General features: G+C 44.1%; 1 protein-coding gene across 2 annotated transcripts in view; it reads left to right on the forward strand.

Annotated features, from left to right (window-relative positions):
* Positions 1-14855, forward strand: part of CHD7 (chromodomain helicase DNA binding protein 7) — a 178062-nt gene that overhangs the window by 82270 nt on the left and 80937 nt on the right. For both annotated transcript variants that reach the window (XM_081117201.1, XM_081117202.1), the window contains exon 3: positions 14094-14524. In XM_081117201.1, the coding sequence (XP_080973327.1) occupies positions 14094-14524 (431 nt within the window). The remainder of the gene's footprint in view (positions 1-14093; positions 14525-14855) is intronic.

The raw sequence follows: 14855 nt of genomic DNA on the forward strand, positions 1-14855 counted from the left end.
ACACGTATATCCTTCCTGTAAAATCACGCTTTGTTAACATTTTGTCACAATTTGCTTTAATCTCTTGGTGCCTAAGACCTCCTGAAGGGACCAAAGGAGGGAACCGTGGAGATATTTGGGTAAGAGCTCTGAGAGCAGAGGCAGCCTGTGCAAAGGCCCTGAGGTAGAAGGGCCCCTGCCCTTTGCTGTTGGACTGTAAACAAGGAACAGTGTGGTTGGAGTGGAAGAGAGCGAGAGGGAGAATTGTAGGAGATGAGATTAGGGAGGTGGCAGGAGTCCACATCACTTAACTCCTTGTAGGCCATGGCGAGGACTTCAGATTTTACTATGAATGAAATGAGAAAATAGTGGAGGTTTTGAATAGATGTGATGTGACATGATCAGAATTGCTTTTTTAAAGGATCACTCAGACTGTGTAGCAAATAGTCTGCCTTGATGGAGGGCAAAGCTAGAAATCGGGGTCACTTGTAGTAGCCCAGGCAAGATCTTACGGTGCTTGGACAGGACAGTGGTGGGAGAGGTTGTTGAGGGTATTTCCTGTCTATGTTGAAGGTGGAGCCAACAGGATTTACAGAGAGGATTGAAGGTGGTTCGAGACTAAGCGAAGAGTCAGGGATGACTTCTGCTGGTGGAGTAACAAAGTACAGAGATGGAGTTCGGTGGAGAAATCAAGAATCGGTTTTGGAATGCATTAAATTTGAGATGCCTACTGGCCCATCCAAGGGGCTATATCAAGTGGACGGTTGGATAGAGAAGTATAGAGCTCCGGGGAGTGGTCCAGGCTCGATAAAGGGCTTTGGGAATCACAGCCTTCAGGTAGGATCTAGGGCAGTGGCACCTGATGAGGGAGGAAGCGTAGACAGAGCTGAGATCCAAGCAGGGAGGCTTGGAGCATCTCAGAAGCTGCGGGTGGAGCAGCTGATGGGAAAGCAGTAAAGAAAGAACCTGCAAGATAGGAGGCGAGAGGGCTGTCCTGGAAGTCACGAGAAGCAGCCAGGAGCAGGCCGCTGTGCCAGATCCTGCTGACAGGTCAGGAGCAGTGAGAGGGGGAGAGCAGGCCACTGGAGGTCACCTTGGCGAGAGCAGTTTGCATAGACTGTTAGTGTGGTTAGAGCAGATTCAAGAGTGAGTGGAAGGAGGGGGAAGACAGCGAATCCTGTCACTCTTTTGAGGATTCTGCTCTAAAGGGAGCAAAGAAAGTTGGCGAGAGCTGGGGAAGATGCGGGGTCCAGAAAAGCTCCATAAAATACTTGAAAAAGTGAACGAGGGGTGGAAAGATCCATCCTGTAGGTGGAGAGAACTGTGGAAAGGCAGGAAGCAAGTCATTTGAAGGATAGAGTTATTTAATCGTTGAGTGGGGCAGACTTCTTTTAAATGACTGGTTTTGAGAGTGTTGCTACGAGGGTGTCACGTGTTGTGGGCGATCTGAAGCCAGTGTATAGGGTATGCCCTGGCTGGCGTTTCTGGCTTCGGAAGCTCTTGGCACTCGGTGGCGAAGACTTGCCGCCGCAGTCCGCATTCTCAGCTGTGCCCTGAGGAATTCGGGTTTCTGAAAACTCCCTGTCCCCGTGTCCCTGAATTCAGCACTGTCCTCCTCGGAAAGTCTCAGCAGACCTTTTCTGGGTGAGAGCCTTTCCCTGTGCCGTGGCTCTTGTATGTGATTTCTCATGGCCCTGGGGCTTGTGCTGATGACTTCTGTTTGTTTTTTTTAAAAATCTTAAATTCTTGCCCCATATGGGCCCTGCCACCTCTCCATGGTTTATTTGGTGTGAATTCACAACTCCAGAGAAAACCTAGTAGACATTTGCTAGGTATATGAAATGAGATTATATATTATTGGAGCACTATTCTGAAAGTTTTTCCTTTTTTATGGGAGAAGTAAGTTGTGTATTTTAAGATTTTGTTGTACAAATTCTGGTATATCTTATCTAATTTTGGGTTCTCTACTGTAGATATTTTTAATCAGTCTTATTTTTGTGCGTGTGCGTTTATCTGGGAAACTTCCTTAATAATTTTCCTCCGAAATCATCTTCACTCTCCACTTCACCTTACAAATGCTCATTTCTTTTTAGGCGTGTGGGATAGTTGTCATTTGAGCAGGAATGAAGCCAGATTTTAACAGTAGAGACCTAATCTTAGAGTTAGGAGGGCCTTGTAAATCAGCTCCCCCAACTTCATCTCCCAGAAGTCGGGCATCTTGAGATGATTGTCTTCTCACTTGATCATTAAAGCTCCCAGAGTGAAAAACCAACCTTAATAGTGAATCCTCTAGTCCGGCCTACTGTCCTTCCTTCTGACAGCTTATCTAAAAAGAGCTGCGAGCACATAGAGGAATATACCTAAGCAAGCCTCGGGCGCGTTCCATCTAATGTTGGTGGGGGCTGCAGGTCATCTGGGCCAAGGCTGCTCTGTGCCTGTCCCCCTCCTGTTCCTGTCGTCCTTCCTGGTTGGAGGTAAATCCGTTCTGCGTGCTGTTTCCTGTTTGCCAGTTGTTCCTGGAGATGATGATGGTAACATAAAAAAAACTTGTGAGGTTGTTCCCAAGAGAATTTCTATTTACATTTCTGAATGTGCTAGAATAGAAGCTAAAGAGAATGTCTGTCGGTTCTTGCATTTGAGAAGTGGTTAGTGTTGGATGCTAGTTGATTATTAAATTTTGCAACTACAGAGCTTGTTATCTTAATACTTTTGAATAATGCTAAACTGCCATGAAAAGAGTGCCACTCATTTGCTAAAACGTACCATCTTATTGCAAATTACATTCTTATTCACCCCCCTCTAAACTGTATTTTAAAAGAGAATATAAAAATACAAATATTTATCTTAGGCGCAAATGATGATATTTTGTCAGAAGTCATCTGCAGTTATGCATTTTTAGGACAGATGCATTTTTAATGTAAATAAATTAAAACAGAAACATTGCTGAAGTACAAATGATTACATACTAGCATCTTTGTAGCATTTTCAAATTGTTCAGATATTTTTAAATAGACACAAGTATCTAAGAACTATAAAGAAGGCGCTGAATGGATGTTGACGTTAAGGCGCAGCCCAGGGTAAATCACACAGCAGTTTAAACTCAAACAGCTTAGTTCAGAGGGTACTGCTGTTTTATAACCATATTTAAAAATCTGTTCCTCTTTCACTCCCTCAAACTGAGTTCAGGGATATAATGGATCCCATTATAGGTAAAAGGTCTGTGACTCAGCCATCGAGCTACTCAAACTCTTGGCTGTTTTAATTGCCACCATTAAAGCTTTAGTACTTTTATCTCATAAAAATAGATATCATTGATGTAAAATGTGTGCCTGTTGAAGATACATTTGTACCTCTGCCCTGATGGTTAGCTAATCATCCATTTTTGTTTGAAGTTAGGTTTTATGCAGCTGGGAACTTGACATAGATCACAAAATTGTTCAGATTTTAGTCATACAATTAAGAAAAAATTCCATGTAATAATAAGGGTAATATCTAGCTGGAATATCTTCCAAAAAGAAACTTATTTTGTGTTGGTTTGCATTTTAACTACATTTAATCAGTGGAAGGAGAGTGGGCTTCTACCATGCTCATTCTTGCACTCAAGACAATAATAATGTTTCTCCGACCCTAATGCTATGACTTCAACAATTCCGGGGAACTACAGGAATCGCTTGTTTGTCTCTGTGACACGTATGTGTAAACTTACCTATGGTGACCGTCAGCGTTTTCTCTGCCTGTCTTTTCAAAGGGGAAAATACCAAGGTGTGAAGGAAACTCCGAGAACACAGTGGGAGCTGAATGTTAAAATGTGAAAAGCTACTTTGTTCTGGGCTTTTCCCTCCCGTGGGCTTGGGAGGTACAGTCATTCATTATTCATATGGCTGCACACAAGGTAAAATGTCTCCAGAAGAGATCTGAAGTGAGTACCTCTCAGGAAAGTTTAACTTCCTAACCCCTCGCACACATTTGCTCCTCTGTAGTCTAAATAGAACAGCAAGTAATTGGTGGGGCAGTTCCTTATGTTATCTGTTCTACAGTTGTAATTGTGGAACTTGTATTCAGATAAGAGGAAAAAAAGTCCGACTGTAAAAGGGACTCAGATCTGAAACCGTTCTAAACCGAAAACCTACCCACACAAAGCATTTGTGAGCTAATATATATAAGCGGGCTTCTTGTTTGTGCCCAGCTGTGTAGATTCAATTATAATAATTTCCTCAGTTGCGTAACGTCGCTGTTTGTTTATTACTGCGTTATTAGTCAGTGACTGAACCTCCCTCTTTTTGACCCTTCAGCAGTGTTTATAAAATACTTAATTGCTTTGGTATCTTCTGTTTCATGTGTGATTCCAGCTGGAAGGAGTCATGGGGACACCATCCCCTGTAAGTGTTAAACTGTTTCTGATGTGCAATACACTTTCTTTTCATCTAAGTACCAGGAGCCTTTAATATTGTCTATAGAGCAGTTTCTTGTATTTTTTTTTTTTTTTTTTACTTGAAAATGAAGTTATTTTCTTTTAAAAGAATCCCCTCCCTGCCCAGTTGGGCACGGCTCAGCGGTTGAGCGTCGACCTAGGATCCAGGCGATCGGGGTTCGATTCCCGGTCAGGGCACCTGCCCCGGTTGCGGGCTCGATCCCCAGCGGGGGGCGTGCAGGAGGCAGCCGATCAGTGACTCTCTCATCATTGATGTGTCTCTCTCTCCCTCTCCCTCTCCTTTCCTCTCTCTGAAATCAATAAAGATATATTAAAAATAGAATAAAATAAAAACCCCCTCCCTGTGGAGGTTTGGGGGCAGCTGACTGCCCAGCAGCGTCACCTGCCGCTTGCCTGTGGCAGCCACACGCTTCCCTTCCCCGGGCCCCGTGCCCGCGCGGCCCACCGCTGCCCAGTTGTGCACAGCAGCAGCCCTGCCGCCGCGGCTTCCTCCTGGAGAAACGTCAGCGGGAGCCTCGGCGCGAGCCGCAGCAGCGAGGCAAGGAGGCGGGACGGTGGAGACGCGGCTCTGCAGAGAGGCTGCCGGGGCGGAATCCTCACTCTTCTTGGAGCCGGCTTTCTGCGACTGTGGGCAGATTTCTTAGCCTCTTCGTGTGCCTTAGTTTTCCCATTTTTATAGAACGGAGGTAACGTCATAAGGTTGTTGTGAACCGGCAACGGCGCTTGTCCCGAAAGTGCGCAGCGTTACTGCCAGCAGCAGCGTCGCTCAGGTGTCCTTGTGTGGAAGGACACATGTTGAGCATGGAAAGGGCATCCTGGATGGGAAAAAAGACCGAAAAATTTTCAGATGGGAGTTGTAGAGGACACTGAAGTATGTGTTAGCGGTTTATTGTTACGTAACAAATTTCATGGCTTAAAACAACATCCCCTTTATTTTATTTTTTTGTTAATTCTCACCTGAGGATATTTTTTCCATTGATTTTTAGAGAGAGTGGAAGGAAGGGGTGTTGAGGGAGAGAGGGGAGAGAAACATCGGTTGGTTGCCTCCCGCACGGCCCCCACTGGGGCAGGGATCGAACCTGCCACCTAGGTCCGGGCCCTTGACCAGAGTGAAACCTGCAGCCCTTCAGTGTGTGAGTGGACACTCAAACCACTTAGCAACACAGGCCAGGGCAAGACAACATCCTTTCTTGTCTCCCAGTTTCTGCAGGTCAGGGTTTGAGCAGAGCTCAGCAGGGTCCTCCACTGAGCATCGCACAGGGCCGTTGTCAGGCGTCGGGATTGCGTTCTGACTGGGGAAGAATCTGCTCCCAGGTCCATTCGGGCCATTGACGGCATTCATTTCTTGCTGCTGTGTGACTGGGGCTTCATTTCTCGCCAGCTCTCACCCTGCCTTCTGCTCCTCAGGGCATCTCGCAGTTTCTCACCGTGGTGGGTTTCCCCGTAGGGTCACTTGCTTCTTCCAAGCCAGCAGCTGAGAGAGTCACCGACCCTCAGGGAGAGCCTGCTCCCCTTTACACACTTCCCTGCTTAAGCCAGGCCCACCCAGGAAAGTCTCCCCTTTGAGTAACTCAGAACTGACTGACTGACTGACTTGGTGCCTCATCACACCTGAGAAATTCTTTTACCTTTGCCCCCACAGTCAGGAGGAGGAGAGCGTGAGGCCACCTTAGAATTCTACCTCCTACAGGATGTGGGTGAGTTTTTATAGGACCAAAGTAGTCAGTAAGCGTTTATTGCCAACTAAATTTGCTAAACTCACACAGTCTCTGAATCCTGGAAAATTTACCCAGTGTTTGTAAATTAGCTTTATCAGTAAGCTTCTTGTAAATTGACTTCCTCCCTCCCCCCGCCAAAGTTCGTTCTTTTCTCATTTCTGCGCAAACCCCTGGGTTTGTTCAGTGTTGGATAAAGACACACCTTCCCCCCAAAAAGTCTATTGAAGGTTGACTTTTTAGATTCATAGGAGTAGCATAGTAAGTTGCTTTTAACATTGACCTTTATAGAATAGCAGAAACCTAAATGCAAACTTGGAATAAATTGCTTTTCCAGAGCCAAACTCCATACATGTTACCTTTCCAGTTTAGAGATCAAACATGCCATTGGGTATAGTGTAAAGCAAAGAATTTCTGAATTGAACTTAACTTTTTAGTACGTAAGTTTGGTCTTTGTCTTTACTATCTTAGAATAGGTTCTGTTCATGCAAAACGTTTTGGCCAGCCTGGAAGCACTGTAGTCTTGTGTTTTGCTGAGTTCGATCCCTAGTAAGCTGGGTAGTTTCAGGTCTAGGTGTCTGCTGCCAAGTTCAAGCCTCCACTCTCTCCGAGAACTATGTGGACCTAAGAGCGAACTCGAAATAAGCAAGACAAATGCCTGTGAACTGGGAGTTGGGTCCTTAGAGTTGAGCCAACTGAGGGAACATTATATGCAAGGCAGTGGAGAAAAGAAAGGGAGGGACAGTAAAATTGACTTTGTTAAGCACCCTGAGCGTATTCATTATTTTAAAAATTTTTACTTGTAGAAAGTAATGTTTGGTAGAACGTATAGCACTTGATGATTTAGAACAAGAGAGTGAGAGTGTGCCTGTATCTCAGACTCCTGTAATGGATTCATATTTTGGTTTGCTCATTGTAAGTCAGAGACACCATGATGTCCATGTTGCGGACCCTGTGTTTTTGGGGGAGCTGTTGGAGGCGAGCGGATGTAGTCTCTGAGCAGGCCTGCTGTGTCCGGGGCTATCCCTCTGCTTATGGACAGGGAGAGCCAAGAAGTTGTTTGCCATTACTGCAGTAGGATTTGAATTGTATTCAATTTTGGTCGCTTCTGTTTCTCCCCTGCCCAAAGTAGCGATAGGTTCCATCGGCCCCTCTACATTTGATCCCCTCAATTAAAAGGACTTAAGGAAATGATTCTCAAGACCAGGAACACAGTCCGATTGCCTGCATACACTTTTTGGAAAACTAACACATAATTTAGTTTGGAAACTAAACATAATTTAGGTCTTATACAAACAAACAAGCTAATTTTTCCAAGCGTTTATAAAGCAATGGAGATACATCGAATGTATGTTGAGCCCTGGCCGGTGTGGCACAGTGGTTAGAGTGTTGGCCCTTGCCATTTTCTAGCTGTATGACTTTGGGCAAGTTCATCTTAAAGCATCATTAAAAATTTGTTTTCAAATCCTCACCCTGGGACATTTTCTCCATGGATTTCTAGAGACAGTGGCAGGGAGGGCGAGAGGAGCGGGGAGAGAAACATCGATTCGAGAAAAACACATCAGTTGGTTGCCTCCCCCACACCTCTGGGCAAGGGTGGGGAACCTGCAACCGAGGTAGGTGCCCTTGACTGGAAATCAAACCCAAGACCCATCGGTCCGAGGGCCAGTGCTCTAACCTCTGAGCCAAACCAGCCAGTGCAAAGCATCATTTTTAAAAGAGCAGTTACATCAACCACCTCAGTAACCTCATAGGGACCCAGGAGAAGGGAGAAGTAAGATGCTTAGCAGAACACGCGGCACATGCAGCACAGTGGCCGGGATGGCCACAGGGCTGCCCGGCAGTCCTGGTGGTGTTTCTGCTCGAACACCAGGCTGCACCCTGCACCCTTTTCCTCTGTCACCCCGAGGGGGGCCAGGCTGGAGGCAGCCTTGCAGGTCCCTCAGCACCGTGTGACAGCCTGGTCAGCACAGAGAACAAGTCCACTCAGGATTTCTCAGGCACTTAGAAAGGGGTTAACATTGGTGGAGTTTCACTGCTGTGTTATTCTAGTCAAACTGACTGTGAAGACACCACAGCACAGTGTTTTGCGTGATAAAAATACTGCTGTGACAGTTCCTTTAGCATGGAGTTTCACTCCTAAATACCTGGATGGTCAGTATTCAGTATTCGGTGGGAAACTGTAACATTAAATTTAACATAACCACTTGGTTCATTATTTTGGGCTCTACTGATTCAGAATGTGTTTGTAATTTAGATGCCGTGAGAGCGACTCATGTTAATTTGTAGCTGTTTAAGATTTTGTTAGTATGGCAAATCTGTTCTGAGGACAGCTTAAAGACACAAGTGGAAAAGACGTTCAAAATACCTTCAGATGATTTCTAAATGAGGTATTTCATCAGTAATTTAAAAAAATTTTAATTCTAAAATTTAATGATTAGTTACAGGCAAAGATAAATTATTACGTTATGATATTTCAACATTCACTTTATTTAACTTGGTAATTATCTTGACTGTGTATATAACAGGAATTATACATCATCTTTATATGATTATACCGATGTTCCTATTTTATTCCCACCAGTGACTTAAATTGCGCATAAAAGAAACTGCCTTTAAGTGCATTTGATATATTTGTTAATAGTCATATGCTGTGTTATAAAACATTTGATAACCACTGCTATGAGGCAGAAACACACACACACACACACACACACCCCCACCCAGAGGAGCAGATGACTTTGCCCTGCTTTAGCTTCTATCAGTGTAATCCAAAGTATATTTTGAAGAACATTTTTATTCAAGATAGTCTTGGAAAAAAGGGATGCTCTGGTTAAACATCTTTAGGACACACTGTGTACCACCTCCTCTCAGAGAGTAGAAAGGGCTTGGAGAGTTTTGCAGTAAAGAAAACAGTTCGATTTTGCTTAGCCCAGAAATCTCTAAACACACGTGACCCGAGTCGTCTTTTCATGTAACAGCTTTTCCTATCCTAAACTTAAAAATGTTTTCTAAACATTTTATCTTCTTAACTCACATGACCAACAGTGCTGATGTTACTCATTTGTTTATTTGGTTCATAAATGTCCTCATTTAATAAATATTTTTTCCTAGAGATTGTTAAGAATGAGCTGAGTAAAACTAATATAAAAGGCTTGAAATTGAGGCCCTGACTTTAATACCAAAATTAGCCAAGCAGGAAATGCTACAACTCTTGATTCTCTTTTTAAGAATATTTTTATACTTATTTTATATCAAGGAATCAAAGTTAAAAATAATTTCAGTTGACTGTTTAAACTGATCTCTGCACAGTTTGACCTAATCCCCCACAAAGGAGGTTTTTTGAAAGCTTGCTTGGATGCATTTTTATGCTTTCAGCCATCCAGTCTCAGGCATGGTTCATTTAAGGCGAGGTCCATCCAGGGAGCGGCCGGGCCGGCACCTGGCTGAGTTTTGTCAGGAGGCCGCCCCGGGTCTGCAGGGTCAGGTGCTCTGCGCCACCTGGCAGCTCCTGTGGCTGCTGTGATTGTCGTTAGGTCCTCAGGTATTTGTTGAATGAGTAAATGAATTGGACACCACACATAGAGTGCATCTTCTTTTTATCAATGTCATTGACAAGAAAAGGGTGTTAAAATCTCAACAGGACTTACTGAACCCTTGCCAAAAGCACTTTTGAACCTTTGTATATTCTTTGCTGAAGACTGAGCTTCAGTTTTTATACTGGAATTCCTTTTGAAAAGCGTATCGAGGGATCAGGAACCTGCCACATATTGGAAAAACAGGAGTGAAGAATGTCACTAATAGAAATCTTGTCTCCAGAGCCATTAAAAATGAAGTTTCGTCCTGGCTGGTGTGGCTCAGTGGTTAGAGCGTTGGCTCCCCCACCAAAGGGTCTCCTGTTCGATTCCTGGTCAAGGGCACGTACCTGGGTGGAAGGTTCAGTCCCCAGCCTGGCAACCAGTCAATGTGTGTCTCTCTCACATCAGTGTTATACTCTCTCTCTTCCTCCCTCCCCTCCTTTCCCCCTCCCTCCCCCTTCCCTCCTCTCCTTCCCTCTCTCCTTGCCATTCCCTCCCTCCCTTCTACTCGCTCTAAAAAGCCCATGGAAAAAATATCCTCATGAGGATTAACAACAGCAACAAAAAGTTTCTATCTTAAATGAATACTTAATATTTATATTTTTACATAAAGTAGTATTTTGATTTTAGACTTGTTTGTATCACTCAGTAAACACAGTGTTTGTCCATAGATGTCCTGTGTTACAAAATGTTACTTTGTGGAAGTTGTACATGTGGGAAACACTGCACCCTGTTAACACTACGTTGCTCACTCATGGTGCTCAACGTCTCTAACAGCTTAAGGCTTCAAGAATATGAAGCCACAACATGATTAAGTAAGATTAAATCAGAAAATGCTGATGAGTGTAGGAGGAAAATCACACCTGAGATAGAGGAAAATTTCTTGCTTTTTTCATGCTCCTGAGCATTTTGAGCCACCTTTGCTTAAAGGTAACAGAAGGATTGCCCTCACTTCCCCAGCGGTTAAATTTGCATCCTGCCTGTTCTGCTCTTATATATAAGATATGGTTTTGGTGTTTGTCTAATTTATACATGTTATGAAAAATGTTGTTAAGGATAAAAACAATTAGCTTTAGTTTATGGTAATATTTTTGACAACACCTTGGATCGTGTCCATTTATAGTTTAAATATCAGTCATTCTGTTTTAGTTCTAAAAGTCCGTGGCATGGTCCTTATATAGTCCATAATATTCCAACAGGCATACTGATATACGATAGAAAATATATTAAGCAGAAAGTCCTTTAGGGTGTATTTAAAAATACCTTTGGTATCTAACATTCTCCACATTTGCTCTAATAAATGAGAGGTTTTAGGAATGCCCTATATGGTAATATCAGATGTTAATGGCATTGATTACCTGTCAGGCAGTGGGAATTGATGGGAAAATGTCCGCTGTAAAATTAAATAGCATTAGAGAATGTACCATGCGGGGGGCGGAGGGGGAGGCAGGACACGGCTGGGCCTGGGAGACTTTGTCAGGGTATTACTGTGAGCTCCAGGTTTTTCCCTCCGCATGATTAAGGCAGGCCATCTGTTCTTTGTTAAATGTTTACAAAAACAGCTTTTCTCTAAAAGATTTAAGGAGGTGTAGGTCTGGTAAACACTATAATATTTTTGAGCACCTTTTTCACCCGATTTCGAATGGTACCAAAACATAATTCTGCTGCATATCGAACAGGAATCATAATTTTTTGTATTTAATCTACGTTTCTCCTCCTTAGGAAAGATTAAAATTTTTAAGGGATACTCATTTATGGCTTCATTTATTACAGAAAAGAGCATCTGAAATCATTTGCATGCTGGAGTGTGTAAATACATTTTCAGTCTTTTTGTATTTGGTGTTATATGCTTTTTCTAATTTATTAATGTGTACCAGGCATCTCTCCTTAGAAGCCGGCGCTCTGCTGCTGGAGTCAGTGCCTTGCAGATTAAAGACAGGCACACGTGCCCCGAACCAACTCACCGTCCTGAGCCCTAAGCGTTCTTTACTGGTAGACTCCTCTCTCCTTCCCTTTCTAGGAAATAACTTTTTCTTCCATTTCCTGAAAAGCAGCTTGTCCCAGATACGTTTGATCTCTATGTCCCTTACCAAAAAATAGGGCTTTTTCCTTTTGATTTACATTAGAAAATAATATGCAACAATTAATTTGACTTCAACTTAAATATAATAAAGCAGTTTACTCACATCCCCATGAATTCTCAGGTAGTGATGGTTTGGACAGCGCCTCGGTTGACTTTTTATTAAGAGTGTCTGTGAGGGGAAATAGAGGGCAGGGTAACTTTTCTCAGCGGTGGGTTAGCTGTGCCGTCCCTGTGGGGGACCTGCTCGCGTGGCCTTACGCCCAGGTGTTCTTCCCAAACCTGTGCTCTGGCTTCTCTCTCTCCGTATATGTCCTCACTCTTTGAGGTTCACTCTCAGTCTGATTAAACATGGACAATATGTATTTTAAGTTCTACTACGATAGGATTTTGGAAAGGACTTTAGAAGTCATCTGACCCCAAATCCTTCGTTTTACAGTTGAAGAAAGTGAGCCCCAGATGAGTGCAGGGATTCCCCCGACAGCACAGCGAACGGAAGTGCCGGGACTGGAACTGGTCTCTCTCGCCTCAGGGGTCTGGGCTCTTTCTCCTGTGCTTGTGCAGATGGAGAATTGAATGTAGGTTTTTTAAGTAACCATGGCAGGTTTTAATGGAAACAGTATAACTGCTTTATTCTCAGGCAGCGATTTTTTTTTTTTTTTTTTTAAAGTGTTTTGGGTCACCAAACACTTCGGAAAATCAAACGAAACCTGCGTTGCCTTTCCCAGAAGGATACCCTTGTGTAAGATTTCTGGAGACGGGCAGAGTCTGGATTTAGGAAACCTAGTCTCAAGTCTCTCTTCTGTTCCCTGCTGTGTGGCCTGGGGTGGCCACATCACCTGCTCAAACTTTACCTCCTTTCCGAAAGATTGGGGGGGGGGGCGGTTTATCATTTTTTTCTTGTGAGATTCAGGTGAACTGACTCTGGAAGCACCCAGCTCAGTACATGGCATAAAATAGGTGCTCAATAAATGTTAGTTGTATTGGAATCTATTTTATGTTCTTGCTGGTGGCAAACCATAGCTTCTGAGTTGCTCTCGAGTCCTCTGCAGACCTGGACCTGGGCGCTCCCACGTTGTCTTGTTTGAAGGTGCTGCGGTGGGGGCCGTGGGCCCTGCAGCCATCAGCTTTGACGTCAGTCTCGGTTCTGTTACCGTCCGTAACTCCTTGGGCTTGTTGCTGCGTCTTAGTGTCATTAGGGCTGGCGTGGGGATTGAATGGTGTCAGGGGTATAACATACTTAGCACATGTCTCTCACATAGAAAGATTCCTCACAGTAAACGCTAGCAGCTGTTACTGTTGTTGCCGTTTATATTATAGTTACTATTAAGTGTCTGGAGAATGTATAAAAAAGACAGAAAACGAGTGGCATTTGCAGGTATAACATTTGCAAGTATCTTCTTGGAAAGTCAAGGTTCAGGAGATGTCATAACTGACCGTGGAGTTAACAGTCTGCCGCTGCCCTGGTTTGCACCGTGAACTGCGGGGCTGAGTCCCCGACTCTGATCTCCGCTGACCACGGAGCTTCCCATCCTGATTGTTGGTCTTCTCTGTGGTATTTCTGACCATCTCTGGGCGAACGCCTCGTGAATGTCATCTGCAAGGCAAGCCCCCAATGACTGGGTTCCCTTCCCCTCAGTGAAATTTGGAGATGTAAAACTTAAGAATTTATGAGTAACACTATCTGTGTTTCATATTAGTACAAGAAATGTAACCAATTTGAAGACAGGTGCTTGTAGTTTGGCATTTTGATATTACGTAAACCAGAAACGACCTGCACCGCTTAAGACGGATGCGTTCGCATTTCGATTTCAAGCTTCCCCAGGACCAGAGCCTTGCAGCGCCCACTCAGGACACTTGCTCTTTTTAAAGCGGCTTAATGAGAGGGTTTTTAACTTGACTTCCCATTGCCACACAGGGAGAAGAACTCCACTTAAAGTCATTCTGCGTGGTTTAGTTTTTTGCTACTATTGTGTCACTTGTCATTTCCTACACAGGCTGCTAAGAATATGGGCAGTGACTTCAGCTGAATGAAAATTTTTTTTTCTTCCCTGAACTAAACTTTTTACTGTATTACTAGGTTGCCCCTTTTTACTCCGTTTATTTAAAAAAAAAAAAAAAAAAAAAGTGGATTTTTTTTTTTTTTTTTGGATGAGAGAAAATGATACATTTTACAACTGTGTAGATAGCAAAATGTTTGCTACCTTGAGTATAGAGTAACTTTCAGAAACACAGGCCTGTGACTTTCAGTTCCTTTCTTCACTGCCCAGAGTGGTAAACTAATCTCGATTCCTGCTTGTGTCTCTCAGCATTCTCCGTCGGAGCCCTTTCTAGAGAAGCCAGCGCCGGATATGACTCAGGTTAGCGGACCGAAGGCCCAGCTCGTGAGGAGCGAGGACTGCCGGCCGCCCGCAGAGCAGCCGCCGCCGCCGCAGAAGAAGAAGAAGAGGAACAACCACGTGGTGGCAGAGGGTCCCGGTAAAGGCTTCCGGAAGGACGACGTCCCTGGCGGGCTCGACAGCCAGGAACTGAGTAGGGGTTCGCTGGATGGGTCTCAGGAAGAGAAAAAGAAAAAGAAAAGGCCGAAGGCGAAAAAAGACCCGAAGGAACCGAAAGAACCCAAGGAGAAGAAAGAGCCCAAGGAACCCAAGACCCCGAAAGCCCCCAAGATTCCCAAAGAGCCAAAGGAAAAGAAAGCAAAAGCCGCCACGCCAAAACCCAAGTCCAGCAAGAAGGCAAGGTAGGCCGTGCGCGCGGACAGCGGCCTGGGATTGGGGGGGGGCGCGGGGGGGGGGACACGCCGCCGTTGCCGTCACGACAGCCCAGTTTCTTCCCGTAAGGTCCGAACTTGCAAAGTCAAGGTTCTTATGCATTTGAAAATTTGGGTCACAATTCTTATGGACTGTTAATTTTGGATAGTACATTTTTCTAGACTTTTTAGATAAAATAATTATTATGTTTAAATGATTTTCTTGTATTTTTGTGAAAATCTTTTTATTCGACAAACAGAACCGAGTTGCCAGCATGTAATTATTTGTAAGTATAGGCCCAGCAACCTCATTGTCAGTGAT

Source organism: Miniopterus schreibersii, assembly GCF_964146895.1.
Source record: "Miniopterus schreibersii genome assembly, chromosome: 17".
NCBI lineage: Eukaryota > Metazoa > Chordata > Mammalia > Chiroptera > Miniopteridae > Miniopterus > Miniopterus schreibersii.